This window comes from Anopheles stephensi, chromosome 2 (assembly GCF_013141755.1).
Source record: "Anopheles stephensi strain Indian chromosome 2, UCI_ANSTEP_V1.0, whole genome shotgun sequence".
Taxonomy (NCBI): domain Eukaryota; kingdom Metazoa; phylum Arthropoda; class Insecta; order Diptera; family Culicidae; genus Anopheles; species Anopheles stephensi.
This window is the reverse complement of record NC_050202.1, coordinates 37,438,249-37,453,036: the sequence shown is the minus strand read 5'-3', so window position 1 is coordinate 37,453,036 and position 14,788 is coordinate 37,438,249. Positions and strand designations below refer to the sequence as shown.

Here is a 14,788-nt window from a genome sequence, read left to right as displayed (position 1 = left end):
GCAACAGTCACAAACACAACCTTGTTGGCAAACACCTTTAGCGTATGATCTTCTTTAGATGTTTGTGATTCGCAAGCGGATGTTTTTGCGATCACAAGCGTACCGAACATATGAAGCGAGTTGCTAAGTGGTGCGCAATCCCCGGATTGGAGGATGTAAGGAAGTGAATGTGGCATTTCGGCTCACCCGATTGGCCACCGGAGAATTCTTCGAGCAAATACTTCTCATTGCTTTACAGATGGTCGCAAGTGAATCAAGTAAGTTATCTATTACGAAGAAAATTATATTCAAATATGTTTACTGCAAATGCTACCAAATAACTTATTAATGCATATATAGGATGTTAAAAAATGGACAATAGAATCGCGTCCTCTTTATTGTTGATAAAGTCGTTACAGTCTTGACAGAAACTCCATTCATTCATCCAATTGCATAAAGCGTATATTTATTCAAAAATGTATACACTGTACTACTGTATTTCAGGAACTTGTAATTTATTCCATGTTAAACAAATAACAAGCAAAAACAGATCGATTGTGATACGATCAATGTGCTGTCAAAACGCAATTGCATCATTTAACAAAGCATAGCATCGCGCAGACCCCACAACACTATTACACCATATTACAATTAGCAATCAACAGAACAATCGCCTTAGTAAATGGGTGAAACAGTTTTTTTTCGCCCTCTAAGCTGCTGTCCCATTGACAGGTTTTGTATGCATCTACCGCAAAACGCAAACCGCATGTCGAGGACAAGGTCAATGGCGCGCAGCATTGCTTTGCTTCCCGCTGCAATATGCGAAGAGTGGTCTTCCTTGTGGTAATGTAACCTCAGCGTCGAAACAAAAACATTGCCAGCGCGATGGCTACAGAACAATAAATCAACGCTACGAACGTTGTTTGAGCGACGCTGTGTGGAGTTGTGGTGAAGAATATTTGACTTTTGTCTTGTTACAGCTACTATTTCGCACCCATAAATCTGTTGATCAGCAGATTGGTGCGCACGACCAAAAACTGTTCCGCAGCTGATTGTATCGAAAGCAACATAATCTACAGTTTATATAAATTGCATCAATTTCCGCCGAGCGAAACCCGTAACATCCGCTCGAAACAAATTATAGGTCAGTGATATATTGAGCGCACGGTAAAAGGTTTGACGCGGCCGGATTGGTTTTGCTGTGGTGGCGTCGATCTTTCAGACAGCAGGACCGCTGTTTAATTCAATCTGGATCGCTCCTCAATACGCTGCATTGATAAATCAGCTTTTGGGGTAAAATCGAAATCGAATTTTCGAATCGCTTCTGGTTTTAGACTTACTCAATTGAGATTTTTTCAATTGCTCTTGCATTAGTTCATATCTTTAAGAACAAAAATAGAATTAATTTTACAATAATATTTTTTAAGAGTATAGGCCCGTTTTGAACACATTCACAGTTTCCCTTGTGGCAAGTGTTTAAACTGTAGTTTTCTATCGAACGTTTTTGATTCTTATAAAATATTCTGAAGGACAATATTTTACTTGAACCAGATTTTTCCACTGGTATAGGAGGGCCAGCATCATGAAAGGAATCATCCCATATATTATTTACATCTATTGATAATCTGAATATAAACAATAACAATATGAACATGATATATTCTATACTTTATTGTATAGCCTACCCGCCGATGAACAGAGTTCTGACCATCCTAAAATCGGCTCTTTTCTTTCCTTTTAATCTGTTTCCTGATGAGAAGGGTTCCAGCTTCCAAGTGAAGCTGAGTTGTGCGATATCTTGGCGGGTGGCTGAGGATCATCTTGAGAAACAGCAAGCAAAACTCCTTCTTGAATAAGACCTCCAGACGGTGGATCCATATCAGATTGCAAGTGGAAAGTGCGAAACTTCGCTTGACGAGTGGATATAAGCTAATTAGCTGCTTATAAGCTGTTCAACGCCAAGATACCGTACAGCAGAGGACCAAGGTACAGGATTGTGGTGGATTTGGATAGGGTTAAATTTCCGTAGAACTGTGTTCATAATTTCCTCTCATGCTCACTAATACATGTTTCTCCTAACTTTCTCCTTGCTTTTGGCCGGCACGTTGCCAATCCTTAGCTGCAAGGTTTGACTTACTCTTTAACATTTACCATCAACAAATATTTTATTTGTTTTACTTGCACACAGAATCTTATTTAACTTTGAACAATTTGTTACTTAAGATTTAATTGATCTTCATGCTCTGAGCAATTTTGTAAATACTAATAAAATATTTTTTCTCTTCTAATTTTTGTGCTTTCAGCCAAAATGTGCCTCTAACTTGCCAGCAATTGTATGTCACTTAATTGTTTGAGTCTTGTAAGAAAAATCGGTTCAGATAATAGCTATAAACGTAGTAGAGAAAGTGCTCACTGGAAGCCGGATGTTTCAAATATTAGTTTGATTGAAGCAGTCCAATTCGCGGAATAAGTCCTCGCATGGATTTCAACACGTAGCAATACGGCCTGGCTGTCCCTTAATTAAAAATGTTGCACAAGATTTTCTTTTGTCTTTTCATAAACTATTAGAGAACTACTATTACACCTAATGTACGTCTGAATCCCATTCTTTGTCCGAAATGACCTAGCTGGTAGCTAAGTGTCGGAAGGACATCATCGGAAGAACAAAGATGCGGACAGCTGCTAAATGGAGGGGAATTTATTTTGAAATTAAAACTCACAAACTTCCTTTCGCTGGAACGCTTAATGTGGCTATTGTTCTTTATCTGTTAAAAAGCTTGTTGTGTGTTCCATCGATAGGCAAACTCTGGCGTTTTGTCTTAAACTGTACCACTGTTCCATCTACCCGGCAACTCTGAATGAACTTCAATTGAAATAAATGCCATGATTGGCTTGCAGGTTGCACCCACAGTCGTCGAACCGATTTCGCCGGTTTTGTGGGAATCTGCCACTTCTCACGCATCTAAACTAGACCTCGGGTGGGTGCTGAACACAACACAATTGCCGACCGGCAAATTCCATTTTGATTTTTTTTTTACCTCTTCACTTTCAGTTGCTGGCATTTACAACAGCTCCAGATCCATTCGGGAAACCCTATACCGCACTGATCGTAGTCCTCTGTCATTTACTTATTGATTGTGCACGCTGGTACGAGCCCGGCGAACAAAAGAGAAGGCTAGACCTGCCAACCAAACAACGGGGGTAAACCTTTGAAATCACATAAATAAAAACATCAAATTGCGTCACACTCTCGTCAAACGGTAGTCAACGAGCAGCAGCTAGCGAAGCGAGAAAATAATGAAGATATCAATCCCTTCGGGGGGAACCGAACACCACAACGCGGGCGATCCGACAGGAGCAAGCGCTAGATGAAAGAATATACACCCTTACACAATTGTAACGTCGCTTGGCTGGCCTCACTTGTTACTTACAAGGAACAGAACGCTGTACCAAGCGCAATCTGCCAGTTTGTTTCACGCTTTGCTGACCATGCTGGGCCAAACCGAACCTGCAGACGCGCTTAGCTCTGATCCATCGATCGGTGAAGACGTTCCAATTGTTTGATGCGGCTCGTTGCATCAACGCAATCAACCAACGAACAAAGGCCATCGAACGAAGCTTTCAACATCGGCGAGTGTGCTTATGCTTATCGTGTTGTCACTATCGCACTACTTTTACACTTTTAATTTTTGAATATTAGATATTCAGCCCTCAACCTACAAGCGTAGCCTGCTGCCAGTGTACCGAATTCCACAAATGCCTTTACACTGTATAATTTTACTTTGTACGTTGTAATTGTCATAGATGGTAGAGCATAAATGTATGAATGATGTAGGTTCTTTATTAACTATATCATCTGCTATATTATGGTGATGTGATTGGTTTAAACTACTTCAAAGCCATTTCGTAAATCAATCAAATTACGTCCATTAGTGATGGGCAAAATACTGTTTCCTCGGAATCGATTCTGGACAGCTTCAATTCCGGCATCGATTCTTTTTCGGTTACATAATTGGAATCGATTCCAGAGTCAAGCCTGAAGATGTGAAGAGCGGAACGGAACAGAAGTGGATTCGTTTGGAGCAAGAACGGAACGGAACTCACATAGGATAGTGAGATAAAACTGGTGAAAGGAAGTGGAGGGAGGGCTGTTGTTTCATTTGTTGGATTTTCGTTGCTTTAAATGATTTAGTTAAAAATGCTATAAAACCTGGTATTTAAAAAGTCGGGGGTGAACCTGTTCCAAATTTCCAACATAATTCCATGCATTTGCCAAATTCTAAATTTCGAACCTGTCAGGTTCATTATGAAACACGCATCACTTGTATGTATTTACATGAATGCACAACCAATATGTATTGATGAGTTGTTGATATTAGTTAATTAGAGTGACGATTGTTCAAATATTAAAATATGATTTAAAATATTTATATCATATATATCATAAAACATCGAACGATCTCTTATTTAGGTCAGCCTGCCATTTCCGGCTCTCTATAACTTGATTTTACCCGTAGCAAGGTAGCCAGCCTTGCCTGCGGAGGAAATGTCCGGATGAAACTAGAACCTTGGTTCTGCCGTAGGTTTGTTGCAACTAACTTTTGCTGTTCATGAGAAGGTTATACATGAAGGTAAATCATGTTAAATAAAGGTATGATCTGGACGCTGAAAGTAACTATGCAAGTGTTCACGATTGTTCATTTTTTAAATTTAAATTATACCCTTTATAAGAACTTGCGGTACTGTGAGCACCCCATCTCTAGGAAAACATCTGCCTTTGCTCCACGATGTTGTTGCATATACGAGTACACATACAACTACTGACCGGTAGACGCTTACACCAGCAAAATTTTCTTCTTCTTCTTCTTCCTTGGCACTACAACCTCGAGAGGTCTCGGGCCTGCCATTTCTGGCTTTCTGTGACTTAATTTTACCCGTAGTAAAGTAGTCAGCCTTACGTACGGGGAGGCGATCTGGATGGGATTTGAACCAAAAAAGCAAAATTTTAAGTTCCTGTTAATTAGGTTAAAAAATCTACTAGTTTAATTCCGAATAGAAACTAGTTACGTTCCGTTGCGAAGAAAATGAAATATTTTCATTACTAAAATCTAGGCAAGAGTAATGTTTGATTATGTTCTATATTCAGTATGACAAATGTTACGTTTTCAATGTTTTTTCTTTAGCTATTTTTTTAGAAATAAAAATTTGATCCTGCCGTTATGTGTCATAGCCAAACAAAAAAAAATACTTTTGTTCCTTTCCAGTGATATTTTACAATATTTGATGGCATTTGCAATATTTAATATCCATTTATCTGATGCTTCTAAATATGTCATATTACACACTTAGTTATTTAGGAAATAATGAAGAAAGTGTTTGTTTAAATTCAACTTTTTTTTCTCAACAGATAAGATGCCAAGAAGAAGAAAAAGAATATTCCAGACTCGTGCGGTCATTCCTCCGAGTCCATCGCCTAATTTAAGTCCATTTAAGTCCATCGCCTGATTCGAATTGTGCATAATCTAATTTGAAATTTGGCTGTCAACACCGATATTTTGTTCAATCTACTTGGAAAGTGTAACTAGAATAATGTGATTTGTGTTGAAATCGGAAAACTTTTGAGTATATGACCTGGTACGCGATCGTCTTTTTATCACGTGAGTCTCGTGGTGGACGAAGATGTTACAAAAGAATGAAGTGAGGTTCTGAGTTGTTTTATGTATCGTTTGCATTTCAGAAAAGTGAACTTCACTATTTTTCATAAAAAAATCCCTATACCTCTGGTCGGAGATTAACGAGGTGAAAACCAAACTGATGGTGGCACCACCATCATCCCTGCTAACAAACACTGATTTGTTTGTTGATTTATTCACTGAGCATATTGGTGTCCGCACCTTCGAAGTCGTCTAACACTTCACCTATCTGGGGTCAAAAGACAGCTCCGACAACAACATTGATGTTGATTTACGCGCAAGCGTGCTGGCTGCCAACCGGTCAAACTTTAGCCTGAGGAAACTTCAAAACTCAAAATACCTTTTGCTGCGGACGAAGCTAGGACAGTACAGAATATTTATGGTCTCAGTTCTCACATACGCCTCTGTTACTGACTAACACTAATGAAAAAAATGGAGAGGCCGCTGCAATGACAAACTCTACGATCTGCACGATGTGCTCTCCATCGTGCAGTGAATTAAATTCGCCAGGCTTCACAAGTTCTTTATGTGGGTTTTTCTGTTAATTTTCAGTGGAAGACTCTAAGACTCATAAATGTATGCATACTTAAAAAGTTTTATGATACCACAAGCTTAGTTCCGTCATAAAGAATTACGATTTTGATTTTTTTTTGTGATGTAGGGAACTACATTTAACTAGAGTTAGTTTACGTTGGGGTGGTCCGTTGGCCGAGGCGATAACCGCGCCGGTCTTCACACGGCAGGACCAGGATTCATATCCTATCCGGACCATCTCCCCGTACGTAGAGGTGACTACTTTGCTACGGGTATAATCAAGTCACAGAGAGCCAGAATTGGCAGACCGAGACCTCTCGAGGTTGTAGTGCCAAGAAAGAAGAAGAAGTTTACATTTATTCAGATATAAATCAAATTGGAAAACTGTGTCCGGAACACAGAAGTATAGCGCATAGTCTCTACAATCCATCACTGCACCTTGTATATATCAATATGATTCGTTTTATTGCTCGTTGAATAACACGTCCGGCCTGTCGTTAAACAAAAATACATCAAAAATGTTAAAAGAAAAAGGTACATTGTCCATTTGGCTTGAACTAAATGTTGATTCTAAACTGGTCCGACCGTTTCGATGTCTGCGCATCGAAGCACGAGACATGAACTAGCTTGCCATTTGCTCTACACGCCCATTACGATACCACAACTATCGAGATCCGCTACTCCTAAGTAATCGTAAACGTTTACATAAAACATAAAAACTATAGAAATTTCCGGTTCATTTATGGCTACAGAAACGACACCGGGTGAAATTTCCTTGTATTGCACGTACCCCATTTCATCACATATTAAACTGGATAGCTTTAAAAACGTTCCATTCCAAGAGTTTTCCGTAAAGAAATGAAGCAACTGTCAACCACAACACGGAAACTGTTCGAAAAGCTCAACATTTATGTATAGCGATTGGTTTGCCTCCGTTTTTCACCAGCACACAAGTATGATATTGAGTGGCATAAATAAAATTACATGTAAATCACGTGCCATCCTATCGACAGTTATTAGTTGCTTTTCTGATCGCAAAAGATCGCTGGTTTTGGAAACTGTAGCTTGCAAGATGTGTCTGTATGTAGCTAGCTAGTGAACATTTCGCCTCATGTGGTTTTGCTGACAGGTACATTTCCCTCCGAGAAATCTTGTTCGTATTCTCTATCAAGAAGTTTCCGTAGCTTTGCTAAGCTAAGACTGAGTTTGGAAGAGTTCGGAAGCTTCCACAGCAAGTGTTCCCAACACGTTGCCCACGAAATCTGTCAATCTTGTCCGTAGTTGTATTGCTAATTAATAGTCGTCGCTCGTTACTTTCGACTGTGTGACGCCGGATGGACGCTTTCGTACGTGACATCTGCATGGAAACCCTTTTCGTCAGCTGTGTAGCGCACATTCTGTACTCGACCGTCCGGCAGCAGAATGTGGTACTCTCCGCGCGTAACACCGTTGTCGCGATTCTGCACGTGACCGAAATCGTTCCCAGTATGGAAATCGCGAACCCTGTAACCGAAGGCATATCCTTCCGAGTCCTGCAAAACAAAAGGCAAAAGTTAATTAATGCTCTCTGACCGATTCCCCCGTGACGTTAACGTTCATACATCGTAATGATCGCTGCTTGGGTGGTGATGGTGGTGATGCTGCTCTTGGTAGTGGTGTGATATCGATTCACTGTGCGGCGGGGCCGGAGTACTGTGGATATTAATGTGGCGATACGCGTTCGTTTCATGGCCAGCTTCCTCTTCGTTAAACTCGTGATGTTCTACTAGTTGCGCGGGAATATGCGGCTTATGCGATCGGACGATATGCACCGTATGTGACGCTGGTGGTCCGACAGTGGGTCCATCAAAGTCGGTGTCCAAAACGTCCGACACGTCTTCCTTGATCGGAGTGTATTCCTTGTTGGACGGAATCTGTAACTGTGGGTTCATCTGGACCGTATGGTACATACTGTCGTCGTAGATCACTTTCGGCCCTTGATCGATTTGGACCGATCGATATCCTGGGCGAGATGGCTTCGGTGTCGGTGTTGATGATTCCGGAAACGTCACCGGCGCAGTGCTGTCTTGTGGACGATGCCTCTCACCATTGCCTCCCATTGGGACGGGCATGTGAAGTAGTTGATTGAGTCCCTGTAGCTGCACACTCGGCCGCTGCCCAATTAGGGCCGACAACGCTGCGATGCTTCCCCCGGATGTGTCTATCTCGTTAGACTGCGTTGGGGAGGGTTGCGTTGTATCGATCAGCCGGCTGTACTTCTTGCTATCGTAGTAATTGTCCTGCTCGCGAGACTCTTCCTTAGAGTCGGGTATCACTATCTTCATGCTTTGGAACGACTGTGCGGGTTCTTTGACCGGCTGGCTATGGCCGTACTGCAGCTCGATCGGTCCGTACGGATTGTCGTATCCCTGACCGCTGGCACTCTCACCCGTTCCGGGGCTTGTGATATCTTTATCGTAGGATATAGATATGCTGGGCTGTACCGTGATCTTCGTACGGGGTTGCTTCATCTGCACCGGCACCGGTATCTCCTTAATCACGTACTGTATCTTGGGCCGTTCCTTTATGACAACTTCTTCCAGGCCGTCCGATACCGACGTTTTGTAACCGTCGTGATCAGCCGAGTGTGCAGACGGCACCGAGTTAGAAGACGTAACCGGAGAAAAGAAAACCGATCGTGGATGGTATCCCGGCGAAAGATCGTTCATCTTGCTCTGCTCACTGGCCGGCTTAAAGGTGCTCACATATTGCGGACTAATTACCAGCGGCTGTGCCGGAACCTTATGATATAACCGTTTCGGTCGTCGCAGATCCGAGTACGACCACCATGCCTTTGGGATGCCCTGCAGTGAAGAGCCTCTCGCTTTGGTTGAATCGCTCGTTTCCGGCGAGGGCACGGTGTCGGTGCTCATTGGTCTGCTCGGATTAAATCCAGTCTGACCATTGGACTCCTCTTCCACTACAGGCAGCTGGGTTTCGGACAGTTTCACACTCGGCACAAACTTTGGTTCGGAAATTTTTGTCGCGACACTGTACGGCTTTTTCGTTTTCGGTTTCTTGTCACCGAAGAAGTACTTGGGCGTGGATTGAACTGCCGACCCCTCCAGCGCACTATCTCTGCCTTTGCCGTTCATGCGATCGTTCTCCTTCAGCGCAATGTCAATCGCTTTCTGTACGCCAAGCGGAAGGTCCTCGTAGTTCGCAATCTGCTTCTGCTTTTTGCCTCGAATCTTAATGCGCCTAGACTCCTCCGGGCTCATGTCGCTTCCTTCGTCTTCTTCCAGCGGTGGAGTACTTTCCCGTTTCTCTTTCTTGCTTGACTCCGCGTTCCTGCCGACCGATTGCGGACGCTCCACTACCTCGTCAAACACCTTCCCGCGCCTGTAACTGTCGGAAGACGTAAAGGGATGTCGCAAATTTTCCGTTACCTTTGCGTTGCTTCCAGCGTACGGTTCCGAACGCTTGGCGTCTTCCAGCTCAAACTTTACGTAATCACGCGGATCGGGACTGGCCGAACGGCGATGCCTGCGAGCTACTGTCGCCGAACTACCGTTTACCGTTTCACTTTTCTGCCTCGATACCATTGCATCAGTCAGCTCGAATCGAAGTATTTCGCGCGGTACTGGCTCCACGCGAGCCGGCCCTTGCCGTTCTTCACGTTTGGTGCGAGCCTTCGTTTGATCTGGAGATTGAGGATCCACGATCTCTGGGGCGAAAATCATGGCATCGGACAACTCAAACTTGATCATTTCCCGGGGAACAATTTCCATTCTTTTCGGCTTTTTTGCCGCAGCCTCCTGGCCATCTAATCGCTTCGTACGAACCGATGACAGCTTGCGCAAATTTTCTACCCGCACGCGATCGTACTGTTTCTCCTCCATATTTTGGTAGCGTTCGTGGGCAGCGGTGTAGGCAGCCATCATTGACGCTTGCGGAAGTGGATCCCGCATTTGGCGATACTTTTTCCTCAAGTATGCCTTCATTCCCTGGAAAAAGAGCAGCTCATATCATTATCACTGATGTTGCATCCAATGTTGCGAGCCGAATCTTACATTCCGACTTTCAGTCGTCGCTCGAAATGCTGCATTTGGACGGCCCAGCTCAAACACATCTTCAAACACGGCTGCTGGCGATCTACTGCCCAACACTGCCAAGGGTAGAAGCAGAAGAAGCTGAAACGAGAGAAAGAGCATTAGAAAACGTGGAAGTTGTATCGTTTTTTGTCATGTGTAGGACGATCTGGTAACTGCAATGCCACCACCTTCTACTTCGATAGCTACAAAGACGAAAATAGCTCCAAACGAAACCCAAGCAAGGAACCATACTTCAATCGTTTAATGTTCTTTACGCCAACGCCAAGCGAAAGCGAGCAGCAACCCGACGCGCACAATTAAGGAAGCGATTCCATCTTTGTAGTGCTAATGGATTCAGTGTTTCTCGCGCTTTCATTGCCCATGATGATCTGCTCATGACGAACACGAATCAACAGCCGAAGATGTATGCCCTCTCGTCCATGATGAATTACGCAAAATGTCGAACAAACAAAAAAGCCTGACACCATTGACGCCAAATCGATCAGATCAAGAACGAACCCGCTGGTAAAACGTTTATTTGTTTTTCTGTTTCTGTTTCTTTGCTGCATCCATACACGGCACTTATAGATTTTCGAATGTCTAGCATGACAAGCTCGGCAAAGGTCAGCTTGTTAATGTTAGACCTTCGTCGTCACTTCGAGTCACCGTTCATGGCCATAGCATGGCTTTCTTCTATTTCCGAAAAGTATTCAAAGTAAAGCCCGCAAAAGGAATTCTTTTTGCTCTGTCGCTCGCTCTCTTTGCCACAATGGCCAGCACACAAAAGATCAATCTTTACAGGTCACATTTGAGTGTAAGCGTCAATTATTTCAATGCTTTCATGTTCTGTCTTTCTTCTCGTGAGCACGAGCTCATCGTGGGCTGCCAGTTTTTTGCACCTTTGCTAATTACCTCTAGGAGAATCCTTCATGAGTCGGTGAGTTTTTTTCTTTACACTTTGCTTCCGTTTCAAGTACCGCTCTTTAAGTGCAGACAATGCGCAGCCTTTCTAAATGGTAGCAGATTCTTCTTCGTCTTCCATGTGCGTTCTCGGTGTCGGCCAACTTACAGCCGAGCAAACACAATCCTTAATGTTCTGATATGATGTAATATTGATATGATTGATTCTATCATATCTATAATATGATAGCAATTTATTAATTTATTTATTAATTTATTTATTTATTTAAGATCAGATTCAATAGGCAACCGACAATTTGATTTGCATTTGATTTTTTTAATTATTATAGCTTCTATGCACACGCGGACGCTCATATAACACGGACTTTGATTAAAAATTAAAAGCGAACAGTTTCAGGCCATTATCAATCGTTCTTCAAATTACAGGAACGCATATAACATTTATAGGACTTCACTCAAAATTAGTCTGATAGCGCCAAGCACGTACTAAGGACTCTCGTTGGCGCCGGAAATGGTAGAGAGCTTAGTATATAAGGACCATTCATCATCTCCGAAAAGACCATGGGACATTTTACGTCGAAGTGACAAAGATTGGATACCTAATAACGACGCCAGAACAACGCTTAATACGATGGACAAGTGTCTCTTTATCCCTCCATCCACTGGTCCACTGATACTGACTCCAATTTGGAACAGATCCGTTTTCAAGCAAAAAAAGGGGAAACCAATAATGATTTAACGAAGATCTTCTCTGGTTGAATTATCAAGGAAGAGGACGAATAAATCGAACAATTAACATTTAAAGGTGTTATCTTCCCTTAATGGTGAACAGACTAATGGAGCAAATTGAACGGTATTGGATTACATTTTAAGGATTCTTTAATTTTCTTTTTACAGGATGAGACAACAATTCTAGGAAACTAGATTAACTTGTCAAGACATCTTGAGGCTTTTTTATATTTTTAAGAACTTCCTGACCGCATTGTCACCCGATGTGTTAATGCCAAAGAGAGGTAGGATCACATAATGTAATGTTAATGAAAATTCCACAAAAGATACCTAAATGAACCACAAGCTGCACATTTGACAGAATAAGTGCAGAATTTTTGTCCAATTCGCTAGACTTTTTTTGCAATTTTTTGTTTCTACTGTTTCTCGATTCTGCGTCACGCGCCAGTCGCAATGTTACCACATTCACCAAACTACTTTTTGGCGCTATTTTTGTGTCTTCTCAACTGAAAAACTATTGCGCATCTTCGCTTTGTGATGAATAACGCTTCAGAGTTCAGACCTCTTGTCTGCATTACCTCCTTACCGCCTCTCGGCTGTGCATTATCGGTTCGCGCGCACGTGAACCACAACAAACGATCACCAAAGCAAGTTTGATGCGCGAATGTTAAGCCAGTTGTGTTGCCTCATAACTGGGCTTCTTTTTCCTCTCATTTGTACCTACATTATGCTACATCTTCTTCGTGCTTCTTTGGATGTTTCTTAAAGTTTTGTTTTCTCTCTGTCTACCATAAAATTATGGGCTTTCAATTTTTTCGCTGTGCAATCGCGCGGTTTTCCACAAGTATTATCGCATCCACACAAATGTACACGCTACCGTTGTAATCAAAAATTATTATCCGATTCTTGTTTGTTGCTTTTGCTACTGTTCACGTGCCCAAAATCATCGATGACCTCGATACCGAATGTTCCACCAAGCAGTAACGCCTAATCGCTACTGCTGCTGATGAAAAGCAAAAAAAGGCCTTCGAGAGGTTTCACGACGGATGAAAGGTTATCGATATCCTCATTACCGATCATTCATTATGCACTGCTCATTGTTATCAAGCGCATTTCATTTCAGAGAAACAGTAGGCTGTATGGATCACGGTACCGGTTCTTCACAAAGTAGAATCAGCATCGAATCCCATTCAGATGTGGGTACCTTATGTAGAACTTTATAGAAAGCTTCAAGCTATGCTAAGTATAGCAAGTCACCGATCAACACTTACCATGCACTTCCTCATGTCTGATGATGCCCACAGTAACACAGCCTTCGCTAAATGAAGATGCTACCGAATCGAATCGGCAACGATATTCCAGTAAATCAAACACCACGTTCACGTTCTCAACCGGTGTACGGTGTTGCCTGTCGGTTTCAGTTTTTCACTTTAACGCAAACAAAGATATGCCACTTTTGTTTCTCATAATTCACTGTAACGACAAGCTTTTTCAACGAAAAGAGTTTAAAGCACTATGAAACGTTATAATGACCGACCGACACGTGCGCACTGCTCACAGTCGGGTTCGTCTCTTCCAAAGCAACGATGTCTTTTAACGAACATTCATTCAAATTTTTCAAACATGCACTCCGATGTGTTTTTCAACTGTAGCATTCATCGCTCCTAGGTGAATGAAACAATACGCTAGCAGTGCGTGCATCACAACAGATACTCAACAAGCACAACACATTGTACCACACCAACTGAACTGCACCTTCATCAACATGCAAACGATCCGTACACCTTTGCCGCCAAGACGGTACTGAGTTTAAAAGAAAGAAATGTTTACTATAAAATGTGTTTCGTCTCCTTTTGCTTCACCAGCCGGCGAATCGAAACGCAGCCACACATCCGCTGAGTTGAATGAGTACAAAACATACATGCTATGCGGAATTTCTTTCACGTAAACACTCACTCACTCATACACATTCGCTCACCGGTTGCACTGCAGCAGAGCTTACCACCGCATTAGGGTGGCACACAGCCATCACCATCTTTTCAACCGGTCATCTCCTCTACACACAGTGCACCGGTGCCTCGGTGCCAGCTCTATTCTCTCATGCATCTCACACCCGTAGTGAGGTTCAATTTTGCTAGCCGTTGAACTTTCTCTCGCAACTTCGCTACCCACTCCGCAACGGGTTGGAGCTTTGGTCGCCTAGCAAGGAAGTAACAAAACAAGTGCTCGCCCGTTGACAGTCGGCGGTTCCCAACAGTACCTTGCCCTCGTATCCTATCGGGATGGATCCGCCACGAGCTTTTTGAAATAATCAAGCCAGCAAGCCAGATCCGAGCCGAGTGACTTGCAGCTATTGGCGAAAAGAAAGGGAAAGTTCCGCATCAGTTACCGCCAGCATAAATGACCTAACTGCAATCGCCGTTTAAAAATTCAAATATGTTCGGCACGTTCAAACAATCTTGAGTGTGGTCAACCGTTTCTTCGATGGTTTAAACGGAAAACTAATAGATTTTTTTAGGAGCTTCTTAGAAAGACTAAATTGTGTACGCCAATATAAGACAAAAGGGACAGTACGAAAGTCTTGCCTTTTTTACCTATCTCCCGACAGGGAATGCAAGACTTTGGTAGATACACCGACAAGATCAGAGACTTCCGTACACAAAATTAAGTAATTCTAGTGGTGACACTGGTCGAAAGTAAGTTTCTTTTTGAATGTTGCCTTTTTCAAGTCTAGTATGCTAGCGTCCGCGATATGTGCATCGCCAACACGCGCCACTAAAGTTCTACAACCGCTGAAAAGCTTGCCGGTGTGAAACTGTTGTATCACAACAACATAATTTTACACATGATGGACTTTTC

General features: G+C 42.6%; 2 protein-coding genes across 3 annotated transcripts in view; one reads left to right on the top strand and one right to left on the bottom strand.

The window, feature by feature from the left end:
- LOC118517691 (F-box/SPRY domain-containing protein 1) overlaps nt 1-14,788 on the top strand; it is a 98,314-nt gene that overhangs the window by 64,971 nt on the left and 18,555 nt on the right. The window contains exon 4 of one of the 2 annotated variants that reach the window (XM_036064112.1): nt 3,032-3,815. The exons of the other annotated variant lie outside the window; for it this stretch is intronic. Coding sequence (XP_035920005.1) covers nt 3,032-3,184 — 153 coding nt within the window. The 3' untranslated portion in view covers nt 3,185-3,815. Of the gene's footprint in view, nt 1-3,031; nt 3,816-14,788 lie in introns of those variants that run through there. 2 annotated transcript variants of the gene reach the window in all.
- On the bottom strand, nt 5,491-13,720 carry LOC118517687. The gene is made up of 4 exons (XM_036064098.1): nt 13,201-13,720; nt 10,259-10,378; nt 7,808-10,192; nt 5,491-7,738 (listed from the first exon to the last, which is right to left on the bottom strand). The coding sequence occupies exons 1-4, from the start codon at nt 13,213-13,215 to the stop codon at nt 7,517-7,519; spliced, it is 2,742 nt and encodes a 913-aa protein (XP_035919991.1). The 5' UTR covers nt 13,216-13,720; the 3' UTR covers nt 5,491-7,516.

Excerpts from the sequence above, each read along its gene's own strand:
- LOC118517687 (XM_036064098.1), bottom strand. Across the intron at positions 10,193-10,258 it reads CGACGACTGAAAGTCGGAAT|GGAATGAAGGCATACTTGAG; the intron begins GTAAGATTCGGC and ends CTCTTTTTCCAG. Across the intron at positions 7,739-7,807 it reads CAAGCAGCGATCATTACGAT|GACTCGGAAGGATATGCCTT; the intron begins GTATGAACGTTA and ends TTTGTTTTGCAG.